Source organism: Giraffa tippelskirchi, chromosome X (assembly GCF_054371585.1).
Source record: "Giraffa tippelskirchi isolate mGirTip1 chromosome X, T2T-mGirTip1v1.2.pri, whole genome shotgun sequence".
In the NCBI taxonomy this organism is placed as follows: domain Eukaryota; kingdom Metazoa; phylum Chordata; class Mammalia; order Artiodactyla; family Giraffidae; genus Giraffa; species Giraffa tippelskirchi.
The window spans coordinates 1,704,935-1,724,412 of record NC_137289.1 but is presented as its reverse complement, the minus strand read 5'-3'; the positions used below and the strand labels follow the sequence as shown (position 1 = coordinate 1,724,412).

General features: G+C 59.0%; 2 protein-coding genes across 9 annotated transcripts in view; one reads left to right on the top strand and one right to left on the bottom strand.

Annotated features, from left to right (window-relative positions):
- Positions 1-360: 360 nt before the first annotated feature.
- On the bottom strand, positions 361-15,745 carry ABCD1 (ATP binding cassette subfamily D member 1). Of its 5 annotated transcripts, none has more exons than XM_081564528.1 (10): positions 14,440-15,745; positions 11,352-11,546; positions 7,355-7,459; positions 7,080-7,248; positions 6,579-6,673; positions 4,795-4,940; positions 4,387-4,532; positions 1,947-2,031; positions 1,578-1,703; positions 361-1,489 (listed from the first exon to the last, which is right to left on the bottom strand). In XM_081564528.1, exons 1-10 carry the CDS (start codon positions 15,352-15,354, stop codon positions 1,282-1,284), a joined length of 2,190 nt encoding a protein of 729 aa, XP_081420654.1. In that variant the 5' UTR covers positions 15,355-15,745; the 3' UTR covers positions 361-1,281. The 5 variants fall into 5 exon arrangements, with proteins under 5 accessions (XP_081420654.1, XP_081420653.1, XP_081420655.1 ...); XM_081564527.1 differs by having other exon boundaries at positions 7,355-7,497; positions 11,366-11,546; XM_081564529.1 differs by having other exon boundaries at positions 7,355-7,467; positions 11,366-11,546.
- A 392-nt stretch (positions 15,746-16,137) lies between these two features.
- BCAP31 (B cell receptor associated protein 31) overlaps positions 16,138-19,478 on the top strand; it is a 28,198-nt gene continuing 24,857 nt past the window's right edge. For 2 of the 4 annotated variants that reach the window (XM_081564533.1, XM_081564532.1), the window contains exons 1-3: positions 16,138-16,203; positions 17,063-17,197; positions 18,613-18,713. In XM_081564533.1, the coding sequence (XP_081420659.1) occupies positions 17,106-17,197; positions 18,613-18,713 (193 nt within the window). In that variant the 5' untranslated portion in view covers positions 16,138-16,203; positions 17,063-17,105. Of the gene's footprint in view, positions 16,204-16,417; positions 16,642-17,062; positions 17,198-18,612; positions 18,714-19,478 lie in introns of those variants that run through there. The other 2 variants (XM_081564534.1, XM_081564535.1) reach the window with 2 other exon arrangements.

Here is a 19,478-nt window from a genome sequence, read left to right as displayed (position 1 = left end):
CTCCCACTCCTGTAAGATCTGGAAGCCCTGTGTCCCGCTGCCCTTGGCCTGGTTGGCTCAGGACTCTTGTTCCTCCGTGTCCTCCACCAGCCCACTGCTTGGTATCTCTCTCGAAGCTTCTCATGCATGGACCAGGCCTCCACCCCTTCCTCTTCCCTGGCACAGGGTCCAGGGTCCTCTTTGGGCTTAACCATCATTTTGGGGAGATATTGCAGATGCCTCCTTGCCACAGTCGGGTCCAGAGGACATGTTGGCTGCAGGTGGGCCATGGAGGTTGCCCCTCGCCCAGGCCCATGGCTGCCCCTCCCGCCTCTCCCCCAACCAAGCCCCCGTGTGGACAGAGAGGCTGGGAGGCGAGAGTGCACTTTCCACGGCAGGTCTTTACTGAGGAACTCAGGGAGGCTCCCCGACCCCAGGGCTGAGGGCCCGAAAGGCACACGGCGGTGCGGTGGTGGTGGGGGTCTCCCTCTCAGGTCGGGGCTGCCTTTGTGGACAGTTTCCCCATTGACCCCTCTTTGGCACTGGACTGGGCACCACAGTGCCCTCATGCCTGGTGGCCCCAGGCTCCGTTGCCCCTGTGGCCGGTCTGCCCCCACCCACCCTCTGGTAGTCGGCAGTGTAGGCTGGTGGGGTGGTGGGTGGGCCGGGGGCTGGCTGATGGGGTGCTCCCACTGGCGATGGAGATGTCTACAAACAGGAATCAAATAAATTAGCTTGGAGAAGAGGGGAGGGACGGGGCTACATTCTTATCATGGCTCGGTAGGAAAAGCTGTGCAATTCTTTTCCTTGCAGATTCTGCAGGATGACGGGTGGCAGGGGGACCATGGATGAGGGGCTCTGTCTCATTCCGAGGATCTCACTTGGCCATTTTTAAAGCAACGAGGGCATCCCAGGGGATGGGAGCCTCGCTGGGTCCCTGGGATGATGGCAATAGAGGCATGGACCGTGATGTCTCCGAGGGACCACAGAGCCAAGAGTGATGGGCTGCAGCCTCGGGAGGTGCTTCCCGGCAAACCCCGGGGCTCGGAGGCTCAGGCTGCTGCTGACAGTGGGGTGTGCCTCTGGCCGCTCTCCCTTCCCCTTGCTCAGGTCCCTGGAAAGGGGGCACAGGTTTCGTGGGCAGTCCCCTGGGAGGCCCAGGAGGATGGCAAAGCATGTGGCAGGGGGTGGGGGGTGTGGGGCCTGGTTGCACAGGCGCTCTGTCTCCTTCATGTGATCTGAGGGCTGGGGCGGGGGCGGAGGTGGGCCAAGGGCCAAGCAAGAGAGAGCCATGGCCCTCGGTCAGGTGGCAGCGCCCTGGCTGGCCCCGGGGCCCTGGCCCAGGATCTGGCAGAGCTCCTGGAGGCGCCGCTGCATCTTGGGGATGCCCGCCAGCTGCTGCTCGAGCCGCTGCTTCTCCTCAGTCAGGCTCAGGCGGGCGGCTGAGTCCAGCTTCTCGAACTTCCAGCCACCCTCCCCATCGAACTGCAGCAAGTGGGTGTGGTACTTCCTGCGTCAGGAGAGGGACCAGGAGGAGGCACTCAGTGGGCTGCCAGGACCCTCGGCCAGAGCCCTGCGGGAAGGGAGGGCACACCTACCACAGGGAGGGTCGGTGGGTGATGGAAAGCAGTGCGATGCCTGCATCCTTGGCCGCCTGGAAGATCTTCCCTTCCACGTCGATGCTCACGGCGCTGGTACACTCATCCAGGAGGGCATACTTGGGCCTTGGGGGTGCGGTCACGTGGGTGAGGCTGCAGGCCTCCGGGGCCAATGCCCTGGGCTGGCCCAAGCTCCTTGGGCAGAGGCGGGGAGCCTGACCCCTGGTCCTGCCAGGTCCCCCAGGCTGGGGCCAGGCCTCTGAGCAGTTCTGCCCTCCCCGCTTCAGGAGGTCCCAGGGAGAGAGGTTCGGGGGACTCCCGGTGCCCGAGGGAGCCCAAGCACCCGGGACTGGGAGCCTGGCAGCTCACCTGTGGTAGAACATGCGCGCCATGCCGACTCTCTGCTTCTCGCCCCCTGACAGGACGTCTTTCCAGTCACACACGGCCTCCCAACCTGGCACAGGACAAGGGTTGCTGTTCAATTCAAGAGGGCTGGGCAGCATATGCAGAAGGGTCCAGGCTCAGGCCCAGGCCTGGGCATGGTGGGTGTGGTGGGAAGGCTTGGGGTTGCTTAGAGGGCTACAGACACGAGTGAGAGCAGAACACCGCAGGGAAAGGCCGGCCACTGGGGACATCTGCGGACACTATATGAGTCCAAAAGGACTCAGTCCAGATTTACACACATTTCCTCCAATAGACACCAGGCAGTCCTCACCTGCAGGCCCTGAGGATGCCACCCACCTCATGTGGACACTGGGTCTTCTTAGGACTGGTCGAGTTAAAGGGAGGTCACGAGGGTGGACTTAATCCAATGGGACTGTGTCCTTATAGAAGGGGACACTTGGAGACGCAGACACGCATGGAGGAAAGATGACATGAAGACACAGGGCGCAGACGGCCTCTCCCATCCCAGGAGAAAGGCCTGGAACACACCCTCCCTCATGGCCAGCAGGAGGAACTGACCCTGCCCACGCCTGGACCGTGGATGTCTGGCCTCCACAACTGGGAGACAATACGTTTCTGTTGTTTGCCCCTCCAAATCTCTGGTGCCAGCAAACTCACACAGGACCTCACGGGGCTAACGAAGTGCCAGTGGGCAGCAGACAGTCAAGGCAGAGCCCCAAGAACGGCTCTGGGGGTCTCTCCAGAAACCTTCTCACCCACAGGGACGAGGCCTGTGTGTCCCAGTGTGAAGCATGTCAGCAAGGCTCAGGAGAGTTGCTTGGATGAGGAGGGAAGTGGGTGATTCATGAGAAACGCCTCCTGGCTTGCTCCCTCCACTCTTTCCAGAGAACTAGAACTTTTGGTAGGGCTTGTGGCCACCCACCAAAAAAAAAACCACTTCAATGCCCAAGTTGCCCCGATGGGAGGTTTAAGTACAGAATTGAATTCTGGCCAATTAGGTGCAAGTTTACATGTTACACGTGTGGCAGCTTCTGGAACTTTCTTTAAAAGACAGCATTCACTCAGTGATTGCCCCCACCTCACCTTCTCTATCCTATGGCCCGGGATATGTGATGTGATATGATGCCAAAGCAGCCACCGTGGACTGCAAAGTGACCTCGGGAATGGAGACCACATACAGCAGTGACCTGGGGGCCTTCATGGGGTGGGGCAATCCCTGCCAACTGCGGCCTGCCTTCCTCAGGACTTCTATGTCCCAGTAAGATAAACTCGTAAATGGTCTGAGCCACTGTTGGTGGGTAGTTCTGTTACTCACAGCTGAACTCGATGCTAATGGGGTATAACAGCCAGCCTCAGGGACCCCAGGCACTCAGAGGCATGTGGAGTCCACGTGGAAGGGAGCGCCCCCACGGTGAGCAAAAGGGGCCCCAGCAGGCCAGGAGGAAGTGAAGTGAAGTGAAGTCACTCAGTCGTGGCCGACTCTTTGCGACCCCATGGACTGGAGCCTACCAGGTTTCTCCGTCCATGGGATTTTCCAGGCAAGAATCCTGGAGTGGGTGGCAATTTCCTTCCCCAGGAGATCTTCCCAACCCAGGGATCAAACCCAGGTCTCCTGCATTGCCAGGAGAAAGCTGAGGATAAAGCTTAGCAGGGATCATGGCAACCAGGGCCCTGGAGGAGCCGGCCCACTGAATCCACTGTCTGCAGCCCCTTTCTGCACAGGCGATGACACCTGTCGGCCCTGAGCTTGAGACTGGCACCTGCCCCTTCTACAGGTGGAGGGCATGTCCAGAGGTCAGGTTTGGCTCAAAGTCAAGCTGCCCCTCAGTGGCAAAGGCAGGACTCTGACTTCTATCATTCGGCTTTCAGTAGAGAAATCCCAAACCTGGCAGTTGGGCCATGTTCTCTTCCTCTGGGCGCCGTGGGCATTTAAAGACCAACCTGAGAGGCCCCCGAGCACTGGCCTGTCCCTCCTTCCTGTGGTTTCTTCCCAGGGGGCACAGCCCCAAGCTGGAGGCAGACACGTGAGAGGGAAGCTGTCCCCTCCACCTCCACTGTCGCCACTCACATGCCAGGCTGCCCTGCCCACACCTGGGCTCCGTCCTCTCGCTGAAATGCCTAACGTATCTGTGCATTCCCTGCCTGGCCCCAGGGGGCCTCGCCTGCCCGAGCCCACCGCCCGGAGACAGTGCCCTGCTGGATACCCCTGCCAGGGTTGGCTCCCTTCCACACTCAGGCTGTCTGGGGCTGCATGCTTCCTGTGGGTCCTCCACCGGGGTGAGGCTCTCCCGATTCCATCGCGCTTTGGACTCCTGCACGTTGCTTGGGGTCATCTTCACCCCTGGGGGGTGGCTAGGAGGGAGGCGGGGGTGGCACTGGTGGGTGGGGATGCCCCTTCCCCTACCTCCTTCCCGCTGCAGGATGTGGTTCAAGTGCACGATGTCCAGGATGCCTTCCAGATGCTCTTCAGAATAGCCCTTCCGGCGCATGTCTTCTACTGAGTCGGGGTAGATCACCTGGTCACGCAAGGAGCCCACGGACATGTAGGGCCTGCAGGAGAGCCAGGTGGCCATGGAGGCAAGGCTGGCACCTCAGCGGGGGTGGGGGACCGATCGGAGGGCGGCACACCTACCCCCTGGCAGGCTCAGACACACTCACGTGTGCACACGTGCCCCATGGTGGTGAGGCTTCTGGGCCAGTGGGTTGGGATGGGGGGCTGGCAGGTGGAGGTGCCCAGCCCCTCCGACCCCAGGGGCAGCCTCTTGCCGCCCTCTGCCCTCTTGGATCAGAGGGGGCGGGGGGTGCCGCTCACCTCTGGGGGATGTAGAACATGCGGTGGGGCGGGGGCTTGTAGAGCACGCCGCCATACGTGGGCCACAGCCCGCCCAGGATCCGGAACAGGGAGCTCTTGCCACAGCCGTTGGGGCCAGTGATGAGCAGGTGCATGCCTTCTTCCACCTGCGGGGGCGGCAGGCAGCCGTGGGCACGGCCCAGGGCCCCTCCCCTCACCTGCAGCTGACCTGCCGGCCTCAGAGAACACCCTGCACCTAGCCCACGCCCACCCTCCACCTCTGGCATGGCAGGGCCCCTGGGGTAGGCTCCAGGGTTCAGCTGCAGGGCCCTGGCTTGTCCCCGATGCATGCCAGAGACCACAGGGACAGCAGGACAGCGTGTCCTGCTGCGGCCCAGCAAACAGTCAGCGGCACCCTCAGCACTCCCGGAGGCCATGTGAGCAGCGAGTGCTTCGGGCTCTGCAACGAGCCTGACATCTGCTGATCTGGAGACACCTGGTGGGGGCTGCTGCAGGGTGGGGGACGGCACTGAAGGCACAGCTCCCTGATCCCCCCCCCACCACCTTGTGTGATTTCACCGTGACACCCCGGGCCTTCCAGCCAAGGTGGTCCTCTCACCATCCCAGAGCATGTGTCCCAGGCGGTCTCCCTTGCCCCCTTCCCTGAATTTCTGCGATCGCCCTTCTTACCCCATTACCTGGCCGAACAGAGCCGGGGCTCCCCGTCCCTAACCTAACCAGAGCCCAACTCCACCAGTGGCTCTGCCAGGATGGAGCTCTTTCTCAGCCCCCAGTCCCCACTCCCTCGCCTCATCTCACCTTCTAACTAGCTGCCCACCTGGGCTTCCCCTGGGCCTGCCTGGCAACTGTTCAACCTGGATAAACCGGCCATCGGTGGCACCCGAACCTCCCAAAGGTGACTACTCCCGGGGATAACGGCGATCATACTGCTGCTGTGCCCAGCCTCCAGCTGGCTGCCTGTTCACCTGCCCAGAGGCTCCTGGGTGAAGCTTCATGTGACTTCTATGCCCCCAGGGCTGGTGAGCTGTGGTCCTTGCTGAACCTGGAGAGCCATCTGACCTGGGCTCTTTGTAACCCTTGAGGGCTTCCCTGATTTACTTCTGGTTTACAGTGCCCAGCCTGGAGCTCAGGGAACATTAGGTGAACGAATGAATGACTCCCATCCCCAGGATGCCCCTTCAGTCCATCACTCTGTCCAAAGCCCTGGCTAGGCACATGGGGGACTGGTGGCTGTCGGCCCCCAGGGAGTCCTATCCACAGACAGCCTGCGTCGTGGATGAGAGCTCTCCCAGGGGGCCGGGCCATGCCCACCACCCACCTGCCCTGGGGGCCTCTCACAGCAGATGAGTGGGACCGCATGCCCAGGTTGGTGGAAGAGTTTCCACTAACCTGGCACCAGAGCTGGACCCGAGTCCCCAAGTCCTGGGCTTCTCAGGGACGGGGCAGGGTACAGGGTGTGGGGTGCTGGCAACAATACGGCCAGGAACCTATGGGTGACTCTTGCCCAATCCTGGTAATCATAAGGCTCTTTTATCAGCTCTGACTCCATTGCCCCAGAACTAATAGGTAGACACATTGCTCTTTCACCTTCAGCTTCAGCTGCCTGCCACGTAGGCCTGGGGTCAATGGCTACTGACAACACAAGGCAGGCTGACCAGGCTGGGTCCTAAGGGCTGAGGCTTGTGGGTGGCTTGCAGGCGCAGAAGGCCAGGCCCAGGGCCTCAGGGTTGGCTTCAGCCCCGCCCGAGCTTCTGGGCTAGTGATCAGCTGCACCCTCTACTTACCCTGATGTTGAGACTGGCCACCACCACCTCCCCAGTGGGCGTGATAATGGGGATGTTCTCACACACGATGCCCTGTTCCACGTCCACCACTTGGCCTGGAAAGAGGGCGCAAGGCAGAGAGAGAGGGGCAGAGCACTCCCCCACCTTCTGCTGGCTTATGTGGGCCCCCACCCCCTGGCAGCCCGCCAGTGTGCAGCTTCACTGTGTTCCCCTTGCTGTGCTCGGGGCTGGGGAGAGGCACAGTGTCTGCTCCTGTCCTGCAGCGCCCCCCAACTCCAGCTCCAACGCTTGGGGCCTCTTCCACAGGGCGCCCCCCCCAGCCCCTACTCCACTCAGGGGCCACCCTCCGCCTCTTTTGCAAAGAGAAATCCTGGCCAGAGCTACTGCTCTGGGAAGGAGGGCAGTGGGGACCACAGCTTGCCCGGGAAGCCCTCCAGGGCACACTGGGTGGTGGTGGGAGGGCCGGGACCCATGGAGCCTCTTTGGGGAGGGTGACCTTACCTCGGATCTGCAGGGGCCCCTCCACGCGGATGCCAGACCTCATGATGGCCCCGGACCCTGCCTGTGCATCCTCTGGCTCCCCGGGCCTCTTGAAGCGGCACTGCTGGACATCTTCGAACACCTGGAACATCTCGTAGACCCTGGCTGTATAGCCAGCCAGCTCTGTGACCTGCAGGGAGGGCGATCCTGGCTCAGCCTCTGCCAGCAGGGGTGGAGGGAAGAGGGCACGAGTGGGGTGGGGAGAGGGCCGGGGCAGGAGCTGGACCGGGGGCTACCTCCTTGTAGGACGACATGACCCTCTCAATGGCGTCCGCGGCAGCGGTGAGTAGGTTGCGGGCAATGGTGAAGGCTTCCGTGCGCTCGCTCACCAGTTCCCCCTCCTTCATCGCTCGGGCCGCCTTCTTCACCGCCTCCGAGTCTGCAGAGCATGACAGGGGTGGGGGGGGTAGAGAGGGGGCAAGGACAGTGGAAAATCAAAACTGACCCACTAGGGGAGAGAGGAAGTCCCTCAAGCACATGGTGCTTGGACAACTGGGTCTCCACGTGACAAAGACGAACCCCGACCTCACACAGCACACAAAAACAAACTCAAAGCGGAGCCCTGGCCTGCACACGGAGCTGAGACTCTGTAACTCTTAGAAGAAAGCACTTCAGCATTAGGTATGGCTCCTTGAACAGGACACCAAAAGCAAAACAGAGAAGGGAGCTTCATCGAAGAGAAAAAGTTGGGGGCACCAAAGTAAATCATCCACAGAGTGAAAACACAGCCTATGGACTGGAAGAAAGTATGTGCGAATCATGAATCTGATAAGGGCCTAGGTCCCAGAATACATAAAGAACTTTGTCAATTCAATAGTAAGGAGATTAAACAACCCAATTAAACAGTGGGCAAAGGATCTAAATAAACGTTTCCATCATAAGATACACAGATGGCCAATAAGCACATGAAAAATGTTGATCAACCCTGTTTTACCCTCATCTTTCCCCTTGATGCTGTATTCTGTGGCCATCCTCAATGCCGCTATTTCTCTAAAGGAGCCCGCTCCTGTCTTGACTTGCTTTTTCCTTTTCTGTCTCAGTTGAGACCTCATGGTTGCCCAGTTCAACCCTCTCTTGTCCATGGCCTTGACTCTCTTGATCCTTGGGTCCCCTAGAGGGGCAAGGCTTTTATACAAGGAATGTTCTCTAAATGGTGATGGGAAGCAAAACAGGCTGACTCTGAGGGCTAACTCTATCCACAGGCATAAACGGTTCTGAGGCAGGAGCCCTCAAGGATATGATGGTGAGGGTGGGGTAGGAAGGGGCAGAAAGGTTAGGGCAGGTGCAGTGGGTGGTGGACAATGCTGGACCGCTGGCCAGAGCACTAGGAATCGAGGGCACTGGGCAGGGGAGGGGACTGGTGATTCTGAGAGTCTAACCTCCCAGACCTTTCTTCCAACCGTGGTCCTAGGTGGGACGGGGGAGGGGGGAACACAAACCATTCTCTCTGGACGTCCTGAGAGCTTGAAAGGGACTGCACACAAAGGGGAAGGGTCTGTGGGGACCTTGGCAACAGCGGGTACCTCCCTGGAGACAGCATAACTAACCCTCTGCCGCTTTCCTCAGTGCCCACAGCTAGACACCTGACAGCTGTTACTGGCCAGGTGGCCCCTCCTTGGCCTTCCAGCTTGGAGGTGCTGGCAGGTCAGAAGGGCAAAGTTAGCTACATCTGTTTCCCCTAATGATCACCTGCCTCCTCACCTCGTTCGCAGCGCTCTCTAGTTTGCAGTTACTGGAGACACAGCAGGGACAAAACAGACACACTTCTGGCTTCCTTGAGTCTGGCCACGTAGGTGGGCACAGGAGCTGAGGCCTCTGAATCGCCCACAAAGCCCAACACGGCAGAGGCTCCAGAAAGCCCTAGGCCTGCAGAGGAGGGAACTGGCCGCAGGCGCTTCCACCCAGAAACCGCAGGTTGGTTTCCTCCTGGGTCCCTTCCCATGCTCCTGGCCTAAAACAAGGCCACCCCTTGAATAGGTCCATTGGTGGAAACAACGACCGCCTCCAACTAGATCTTTCCTCTTGGCAGAGAGATACAGACAGCTGAGGGTACGGAAGCCCCAAGAGAGAGGCACCGATACGGAGAGAGTGAGAGACGCTTCTGGTTCTGGAATGTGCGTGTCAGGCTCGCTCTCTTTACATAGTACTGAAAACCCTCTAACTACCCAACTGTGCAAGATACACCACCTTTTCCATTGGAGCTGTGCTTGCAGGAAAGCGAGGGAAAATCCCAGGAGCAAGAAGAGAAGCTAGCAGCTAGTGCTCCTGTGACGTCCCTAGAGATGGAGATGGGAGCTGCTGTCACACAGCCAGGGCTCAAGATGCAAGGTCTCGTCTCCGAACTGGTAATTATGTGTCTAGGGCTCAAATTAATATCACCTCCAAGTTCAGGAACCCCTCCACCCCAAGTGAAGAAGTTAACAGGAAATGGCCTCCAACTGGTTCATTACCTGAGAGCTCAGCTAAAACCAAAGCCAGTGAGTGCTCTGGGGAATCCTACCCTCCAGTTAGGCCACTCAGGGTTCTCTCAGAAGTCTGCTTGCTAAGCCCACAAGGACCTTGAGCAAAGAAGACCGGCAGCTGGAAGATGAAGTTGGCTTAGACTCTCAAGAATTCAGACAACCAAATGGCTGAATAAACAGTGAAGTGGCTCAGTCGTGTCTGACTCTTTGAGACCCCATGGACTGTAGCCTACCAGGCTCCTCAGTCAGTCCATGGGATTTTCCAGGCAAGAGTACTGAAGTGGGTTGCCATTTCCTTCTCCAGGGGGATCTTCCCGACCCAGGGATCAAATCCAGGTCTCGAATGGCTGGATAGAGACCCTAGAATAAGCATGATTAGTATAGTAGCTGGCTGAAGAGGGGCAGTCAGAGAGATGAGAAAAGCAGACACAAACACAGCTTGAAATTTCTATTTTCAAATGTCTATTTAAAAGAGAATCAAGTAGAACTTTACAGAAACATCATTGAACACGAAAAGAATTCAAATTAGATGCAGCCGAAGACAAAACTAGCCAATGAGTGAGCGGGAAAATCAGAAGACCCCTCTCAGAATTTAGCACAGACAGTGTGAGGTGGGGAAGGGGGCAGACAGAGGCCAGAAGGAAAAAGCACAAAGAACAAGAGAGACAATGTTTGAAACGGGAACAGCTGAGAACTTTCCATGATGGAAGTGATCTGAATGACGGAACAGTCTGGATATTCACAGGACATACAAGAAGTTTCAAGCAGAATAAATGGAAACACATGGGCAAACACCTCCCAGAGAAACTGCAGAGAAAGTCTAACCAGGGAGACCATGCAGGCAGCTGAGAGCAGTTAAGCTGATGGCAGGTTTTCCAACAGAGGCAATGGGATGTTGTCAATGGGCTAAAGAGAGACCAATGGACCTCCTCAACTTCCTCATCCAACTAAACTTCAGTTGTGGGGGGGGGAGGGTAAAATAAAGACATTTTCAGACAACAAAATATTCTCAATGCTCCCTTGACAAAAGCCTCACGGTAAGAACTTCTGAAGGACGTCTGTCCGAAGGAGGGTTACCGGCCTGCGGGGAAGGGCTTTCCTAGAGAAAACTGCAGAGAAAGAGAACCAAAAAAAAAAAGCAGAAACTCATGGGCAAAATCTGAACATGCAGTGACCCGATAAAGCCATGGCAAACTTGATGGCGGGCTGGTCCTCCAAAGTGTGGTAAGCAAGGGCTGGGATGAGGAGGATCTATTGATTAACCCAGACTTTTCTCAAGTATGCACATTAACCTTTGAAGGGCAACCACGAAGACCGTAAATAGAATGAATTCCTTGCAAACCAGTAGAAGAACAAAGTGGGACTCCTTCACAGTCCCCTAGGCCTCAGGCAAGAGGGCCCTGCCCTTGACAGCCTGCAAGAGCTATTGCGGGCGTGGGAAAGGCCAGGTTTGAGCCAGAAAGTGGCTCCTTGAACATACTTCCCCATTCTCCCACTGCCAAGATGGTTGAGACAGGGCCAGGTGGGCAAGAGCGCAGATGCCTGTTGAAGGGTGTTCCTGAACTACCATCCTCGGGCTTGGCTGAGTGGGACCAAGAAGCATGAGATATTGTAATGGGGACCCACATGTAGGGTGGCAGAGAGGAGCTCCGGGAAGGTGTGACCTCGGACGTTTCCCGAGGGTGCCAGCTGTGGTCCCTAGCAGTAGAAGAGACAGGTGGGCCAGCTGGGCACCGGGCCCTTCCAAGCCTAGCCCAGTGGTCCAGAAGGCCGGCCCCCTCTCACCTGACTCTGAGTAGCCGGTGGCAGTGATGATGGGGACAGCCACCATGAGCAAGCCTGAGGCGCTCCACACGTACTTCATGAGGAACTGCTCCAGCATGACGTACCACAGGCGTTCCAGCAGAATGAGGTTGATCTGGGAAGCCAGGTCCCGGTAGGAGTGCTGCAGAAGGGCCAGCTCCACCTGCAGGGAAGGGGTGCCGGAGACCCAGAGGCATGGCAGTCAGTCCCCCGGGGCAACAGCGAGCATCCCTGAGTGCCAGGCTGCACAGGCCGTGCCATTTGAGGGCGATGATGGGGCTGAGAGCCGGGGCTTAGGACTGGGCCACGTTTGATGAGTCAAAGCATCATTTACCAAAATTGGCTTTGCTTAATGGCTCAGCCTACCTGCTCCAAATGCCATACCTCTTTCTACCTCCAGGCTGTGTGAGCTGGAGCAGGTCACTTTCCCTGTCTGGGCTACCATGAACAGGGGGACAGGTCTCAAACTCAGGAGAGGTATGGCATAGACAATCCAGCGCTGGGGTACAGTGGCAGTGAAGGGGCTCACCCCCCCCACTTCTGAGGCTCCCACCCCCTTTCCGCTGTCTCTTCAGTTGGGATGCTCACCATGCCCCCTCTCTGCCCTGGAGAGCTTTTTGACATGGGCCGAGAGGAGCCACCTTGCCCATTTCTTTGAGCAACTGCCAAGGGGCCACCCTGAACGAAGCAGAGGGGAGTGCAGGAAACCCAAAGGCAACAGCTGGTTTTGAAGAACGTGCTTCGGTCATCTCTACCTCCGCAGGCCCTGGCCAACCTTTCCTTTCCTGCAGTTCCCCTGGGTGACAAACTTGCACTGCGTCCTCCCACCGCGATCAGCAGGGCACACTCCCAAGTAAGCTCGTTCAGGCATCACCCCCAGTGGACAGCCCCATGCCCAAGCCAGCTGAGGACGACAGCCCACCAGCCAGGCCACTAGGGGACCTACCCTGCCTGCTGGCCACCACTTGCCATCTCAGGAAAGAGAGTGGGTGAGAAACAGGCTCTCTGGGACAGCAGCAGTTAGATGGGCTGGAGTGGCCAAGAAGCAGTCGCAGCAAGGTGGCCATTGGGTCCTGGATGGCTTGGTAGGGGCGCCTGCCCTGATCCTGTCTCCCCACCCAAGACAAGAGCTGCCCAACCTGGAATAGTTTCCTTTGCCAATTCATCATGTCATAGCTGAATCTCCACTTGATTCTCACCACATCCCATCATATGTGTATTCTCCTGTCCGTGGTAGCCCAGACAGGCAAAGTGACCTGCTCCAGCTCACAGAGCCTGAAGGTGGCAAGACATATGGCGTTTGGACCAGTTAGGCTGAGCCATTAAGCAAAGCCAATTCTTGTCAACGATGCTTTGACTTATTAAGAAATGTCTACCCGTGCTCAGGCTAATAAGAGGTTGGGTGTGTTGGTATGGGCCCGTCTAATAAGCCTTCTGCTTGACATCCCAGGAACAGCAAAATACTCGGCAGTCTGCCCTCCAGTCAGCCAGCTACCTCTGCCCCAGCCTGCTGTTCTGAGCCTGGGCCAGTGTCCACGGGGACATCAGCCAGTGGGACTGGGCTGAGCCACGTGCCTGCACTGTGAGGGCAATCAAGCCACCCATGAAGGCCCATCACATCACACAGCCCTTTGCCCGAGGCGTCGACAGGTTGGGGACGCACACCAGGCCCCTCCCACCCCAGCCGGTGAATCTTCCCCGTGAACATGCTATTTCCTGAAACTAGCCCAGAGGAAGTCCTTTAAAGAGCTAGCGATTCTCCCTTCTCCCCACCTCCCCCATCCCCAACCAGGTCTTGGTCCCCGCTTTGCCGTTCCTGAAGTGAGCACGCCTACTCTGAGCACCCCGGCAATCCAGGCTTGTGCTGGGAGCTGGCAGGAGTGCCAGCTGGGGCTGACAATGTAGCTGCAGGGAATGCGCCAAGTGCCTCACCCAAGGCCACGGCTGCCTGCCAAGACCCTGCGTCCCCGGAGCACAGGAGAAGAGGATGGGGGTTGCGGCTGCAGATCCGGCCCTTTTTCTCCTTATCTGGAGCCCAGTCGGGAATGCCCCCTATCTGCTCAGGGATAAGTCTTTAAAAAAAAAATCAGGGACAAGCCTGCCTCCCTGCCTGATAAGATGGGCTGCCAATGAGACAAGGTTGAGGACACAAGGCCATCTGATCTAGGGAGGCTCCGAGGGCCTTCAGGAGTGGGATGCCATTGTACCCCTCCCCCAGATGCACTGGGGAACCGAAACCAGAGTCGCAGAGAACCTAGCCGGAGGCAGCTGCAACCCAGGCAGGAGGAGGGGAGGAGCTGGAGCACTGGCCTGGAGTAACCTCTCCCAGGCTCCAGCTCCCGGCCCTAGCTGGCTGGCCGCTGACCCAGCCTGCTGGGGAGCTGCACGGCTGGGACCTGGGTGGAAGGGCGGCCACGCCGGGGGCAAGGTGGCCGCCGGGAGGGCAGGAAGTGCGTCCTGCTGCAGCAGCGGCTTGGGTCCCGGCACCCCAGGCTGGGGCCTCGGGGAGGCAGCCAAGCCTGCAGCCAGGCCAGCCTTCGGGCTCCAGAGGTGGGGGAAGCTTGACTTGGAGCACTGAGCTCCGATCGACACACCGAGCACTGCTGCTCGTTAACCTCCGCTTGGGCTGAGTCATGCCCATAATGCCCACTTGCCTGGCCGGACGCCGGTCTTCAAAGGGCCTGTGGGACTAGGAGGGGGCCAGGCAGCAGGCCGCGTCCTGTCATCCCTGCCCCCAGATGGCAGGAGCTCCCTCTCTGTTGGCTGCAGGCAGGGGGCAGGCTGGGAGCTCTCGGGGCTCCCATCACTAGGGTCCGCAGCCCTAAGGCCAGGACAAGGGAGGCAGAGAGGAAGCAGAAGTGACCCAGGACAGTCTCCACCCAGCCTTCCTGCTTCTCCATTACCGGGCTGATCCGGGCTGCCCACGGCCCTGGGCGTCCCCAGCCTCCCTCTCCCGTTGATGGCCCACACCTGTGCCATCAGCCGCAGGCAGCCCCAGGCCTTCCTGCCCCGGAATCCCCCAGCCACGCGCTTTACAGCCCCACGAGCGGCCCCACCTCATGGCCCCCGTAGAAGGCAATCTCCTCTGAGTTGGCCACCACTCGGGAGTGCATGTAGCGCAGCTCTCCCTTGCGCCGCGCCTCCTCGGCCACCAGCTCCCCGAACTTGGGTGAGAAGGCTCGCAGCACGTTGGCTGTGAGGAAGACCACGAGGCCAGCGATGGCTGAGGGCCAGGCTGTGCCGGCCCCGCGGGAGCGGGCCGCTCGAACCAGGGTGTAGGTGGTCACAGCCACGTCCAGGAGCGGCTTGGTCAGGTTGGAGTAGAGGTGGGCCACGGAGGCAGCGAAGGCCACCACGTCCTCCGTCAGGGACTGGTCCGGGTTGCGAAGCCGCCCGTCCATGTTGCTGACCCGATAGTAGGTCTGCTGGGAGAAGTAGAGGCTGTAGGCATGGGCCACCAGCCGGCTGCGGAACGCCAGGGCCAGCTGGCCCTCCAGGTAGCGGATGGCACTGTTGATGAAGGTGGCGGGCAGTGCGATGAGCAGCCACTGCACGAGCTGCCAGCTGAAGGCCTGGGGGTCCTTGCGCACGATGCAGCGGGCCAGCCGGCCGTCCAGGCGGGCCACGTACACCGACAGGAAAGTCCGGCTCACCAGGGCGGCCGAATGCAGTGCCAGCAGCCCCGTCTCCCGGCACAGGATCCTGGGGAAGAGCAGCCGCAGAAGCCACAGGAGCCGCTGCAAGAACACCCGGTTGACGCCGGCCTTGGCCGCTGCGGCCACTGGGGCACCGGAGACCTCTGGCGTGGGCTCTCCCGTCGCCACCGGAGCTTGAGGGCCCCTGGCCGGAGTCAGGCACTGGCGCACCAGAGGGTAGAGTTTGTGGGCTCCATAGGCCACGAGGGCCAGGGCCACGGTAGTACGCTTCAGCGTGGTCACCCGCGAGGCTCGGGGGGTAGAGAGCACCGTCATGTCACCTGGGCTGGACTCACGGGACCGGGACGGGTGCCTGAGGCGGCAGAGGAGGCAGGTGGCTGCAAGGGTGGTGGCTCTGACCCCGGGTTCGTTGTCTAGGCAACTGGAGACCTCGCAGTGGTCCCTGAGACTGTCGCTTTAGGCCACCAGGGTGGTGCTGGGGCCCCTGGCGCGGGTGGGCTCAGGGCCCTCCAGGGTCGCGGCCTCTTCAGGCGGCCGAAGTGGAGGAACTTGTCAGTCCCTTGGCCCTTGGGGTCAGAGCCTCCAGAGGTCTCGGGCCGAGAGGGCGTTTTTTTCTCTCCACCTCCTACTCCTCCTCCCCTGGTGGCGCCCCTCCCCGGGGTACCGGGCGCGTCCGGCCGCTCCACAGCCCGGCTGAAGCGTCTGTGACTCCGCCACCCGACCAGAATCCCCACCTACCCACCCACCCAACCCTCCCCAGGGGCGAGTCGGGGGAGGGGGAGGAGGCGGAGGAGGGGCGGGAGGCGGAGCCCAGGCGCGGGGCGCCCCACCCCGTTCTCGCCCCACGGTGGGGCCCCGCCCCCTCCCCGGACCACAGAGACGCGGGAGGACCGCGCAGGCTAGAGAAGCGGCACCGCGCCTTCCCGCCAAGGCCAGGGCCCCGTCGCTCTGCGCGCGCGCGCGCGCGAGGCGCGGCTTCTTCCCCAGTCCCAGGCGTCGGGAGCCTCGGCTCGGGGGCGGGGCCTCCGGGGCCTTGTGGCGGTTGGGGGCGGGCTGGGACTAGCCGGGCGCTTCCGGTTCCGGCCGCGGGGAAGGGGCGGGGCCGGTCTGGTGGTGGGAGAGTTTGGCGGCGACGAGGCGTGCGTGGTGACTCTGGAGAACTCGGTGAGCGGGCTCGCGCGCCGCGCTGGGCTCTGGGGCCGCCGGTATCCTCCGGCCCCTCGAAGAGGGGGCGCGGGGAGGTCTGGGGCGCGGAGCCAGGGCCGAGGCGGGAGTGCGGGGGCAGGACCGGGCAGAGGGAAGTCGGGGCGGCGGCGGGTGGAGCCTTCTCCGGGGGCGGGGGGCGACGTCGAAGTCCCTCCGGAGGAGCCGCCGGGGTGGGGCTTGGGAGGGCGTGCCGGGTCGGGGCCTCATCTGGGGTCTTCTGGAGCCGGGTAGGCGCCGCGACCGACCTGGGAGGCCGGGAGGGGTTTCTCCAGCTTCGGAGGAGACAGTCTTCTAGAACTTTCTCTGGATGGGGTCGTGAGGTGCTGGGTCGAGACCCGCGCTTGCCCTTGGCTCCGACTCTCGTCCTCTAGGAGTCGCTCTCGGGGGCTCTCGGAGGTACCGAAAGCCTGAGCCGAAGGGGCGGTGGTTGGGAGGCTTTGGAGTTCCGCTCCTGCCCTGGGAGGAGCTGCTCGCTCCTTTTCTGTCGGCCCGGGTGGAAGGGCCCAGAGGCGTCGCAGCTTTGGGAGGAAGCGCGAAGGCGTTACTAGGACCGAGGCTGCGGTGTGGCGGGCGGTAGCCTTTGGCGCCCCTCGGTGGGGGGCGATCTCCAGGCTCCACGAGCTGCCGATTCCCACCCACTGCTGCCCGGGTTCCGCAGGCAGAGTCTCCCCGACTCCGCGGGGAGGAATTGTTTGGAAAGGTGCCTTTGGAGGTGTTGGCAGCCAGGCTGCGGGGCTCGAGGGCTGGGAAGGCTCTGAGGTCTAGGGCTGGTGGCTGCCAAGCTGTCTCGACGCCTGTTCGTTCTGTGCTCCGTCAGGAACAGGCTCGCATTTTCCCGGTGGAAAGCTGCTAGCAACACGATGAGTCTGCAGTGGACTGCAGTCGCCACCTTCCTCTATGCGGAGGTCTTCGCTGTGCTGCTGCTCTGCATTCCCTTCATTTCTCCCAAAAGGTATGGGCAGGCAAGCCAGGGAGAGTTTCTCGGTAGCTTGTGCCTGCAGAGTTGGGGGGCCCTGGAATTGAAGCCAGCCGGAAACAGGTAGAACCTGTCTGGGATGGAGGTGGCAAGGACCGTGTTTTTCATCGCCAGCCAGGCCCAGTTCTGCTCAGTCACATCTTGACCAGGTCCTTTCCCGTGCACCCTGCCTTCTGGTCTTCAGAGTATGCCAGAGGGGAGAAGACCGAGTGACGGTTCTGGGAAAGATGCCCTCCGGGTGTTAAGGGGATGGCATTGTGAGATCTGCAAGACTTGCCCCTGGGTCATGTTCCTGTTGATTTGGTGACTTCTGTCCTCCTAACCAGTCTCACTGGGGTTGTGTAGTGGCCTCATGAGCATTACTCAGCCTAGGAAGGCTGGAGCCATGTTTCTTTTCAGTGAACAGAGGACTTCTGAAAAGGTATTTTGAAATTCATCTTGATTACATATACCATAGGAGCACATCTGGTCTTAAGTTAGAACATCACAAATAAGACTCTTTTCACAGATGTTTTATAAAAGTTTCTTTTTAATGAAGAATCATAGGCCACTGTTGTGATAGAAAGTATACAGCACTGCTTAAGGAGTGTTCTTGACAAAAGCTAGATCTGAATCACCTCATACAGTTCACAGGAAATGTAGACTCAGAGGCCCACTTGGAGCTGCTACATGGAAAGCTTTGCAGGACAAACAGCCTGGTTTCTGCAACTGTGAATTGGGAGAGAAAAGAGGGCAAGGGAGGGGGGAGTTTATAGAATAAGAGAGGTTTAAGGTACTTATCAACAGAATGCAGAATCAGAACCTTGTCAGGATTCAAACAGACCAATTATTAAAAATAATTGCCTCAATTGGACTTTGGAATTCTGGCTCTGATGATGAGAGGTTTTTGTTGATGTTTTTGAGGCCTGGTGGTGGCATTGCGATTGGTAGCCATTTCTGAAGGCTCTTCTCTGATGAAGCTGTATGCTAAAGAATTTATGGAGGTAAAGGAAGGGAAGTCTGGGGTCTGCTTCATGGTAATCAGGGGTGGTGGGAGTCTAGATGAGCCAAGATTGGGCGCATGGGAAAACAGTTTAAAGAAATGACGTGGGTTTGGCAAGCATTTTGATACTACAGAGGGGACACTAAGTTTCACATTTCTCTCCCCAGAGCCTACCAGTGTTTAAGACTTTTTCTAGAAATTTCTGTACTTGGACAGGTACCTTTTTTTTCTTTTTAACATTGTTGAACAGATGTCATAAGTTGGAGAATTGCAAGCAGCTGAGGCTGAGTCTGTATGAGATATTCAGCCTTTGAAGAAGAGTGCAAAACTGTATTTCTGTTTTCAGGGCCCTGGATCCCAGGTCTGTGTTCTTACTCTACTGACCTTAGCCTTTTTGTCTTCTTTACAGATGGCAGAAGATTTTCAAGTCCCGCCTTGTGGAGTTGGTAGTGACCTATGGCAATACCTTCTTTGTGGTTCTCATTGTCATCCTCGTGCTGCTGGTCATTGGTGAGTGAGTTATGGCTGACGGTAGCTACCTGACTTAGACCTTTTGCTGTGGCTTCTGCTACAAAGCTCTGTGCCATGTGCCATGTTCCATGAGTCGAGTACAGCTTTGACTTCTCAGAGACAGACCATTTAGTGCGCCTGTCTTTCTCTTGGGGGAAGAAAAGCTCCCTTCGTCCACAAAGCTGTCAGCATCCGTGCTGCTGACCTCTGGCAGGTCTTCGCTTTGACCAGCAGCCTTTGTGCCCCTGGTGCTGCCCACCTCGTGTCTCAGGCAGCTCCTTGGGTCCTTCCAGAGCTGAAACCAAGAGAGGCTAATGGACCTGTGCTGACCTTGGTCTCAGTAGGCTGCAGGGTTTAGGAACTGGGTGTGTGTGCTTTTGCTTTTGGGTGTGGGCTGGGGGCAAGAGTTGGGGTGGGGAGGGACCATGCTGGGGGATGTTCACTTAGAGCTTTGCCCTTCTGCACACCAGATTCCACGAACTTTCCTGGTATGGCAGATGGGGTGGGAGAGGCCCCTTGCAGAAGGTGGTAGTTGGCAAAAGTGCCGTTTTTCTTTTTGAGGGGTCAGGGAACTAACTGCTTGGATGTTCTAGAGTGACATCCTGCTATGATAACAGGCTGCTTCAGGTCCTAATGTAATCTATAGAAGCCTGTCTAAATAAGTTGTTAGCTAGTAGCAAATGCTAGTGACATAGCATAACTAGCTAGAAGCTGCAGCCCTGGCTGGCCCCTAGCCATCTCTGGGAAGGGGCCTAGGGAACATCT

Excerpts from the sequence above, each read along its gene's own strand:
- ABCD1 (XM_081564527.1), bottom strand. The coding sequence starts at position 15,354 with ATGACGGTGCTCTCTACCCCCCGAGCCTCGCGGGTGACCACGCTGAAG. Across the intron at positions 11,547-14,439 it reads CCTTCTACGGGGGCCATGAG|GTGGAGCTGGCCCTTCTGCA; the intron begins GTGGGGCCGCTC and ends CCTTCCCTGCAG. Across the intron at positions 4,941-6,578 it reads TGGCCAGTCTCAACATCAGG|GTGGAAGAAGGCATGCACCT; the intron begins GTAAGTAGAGGG and ends CCGCCCCCGCAG.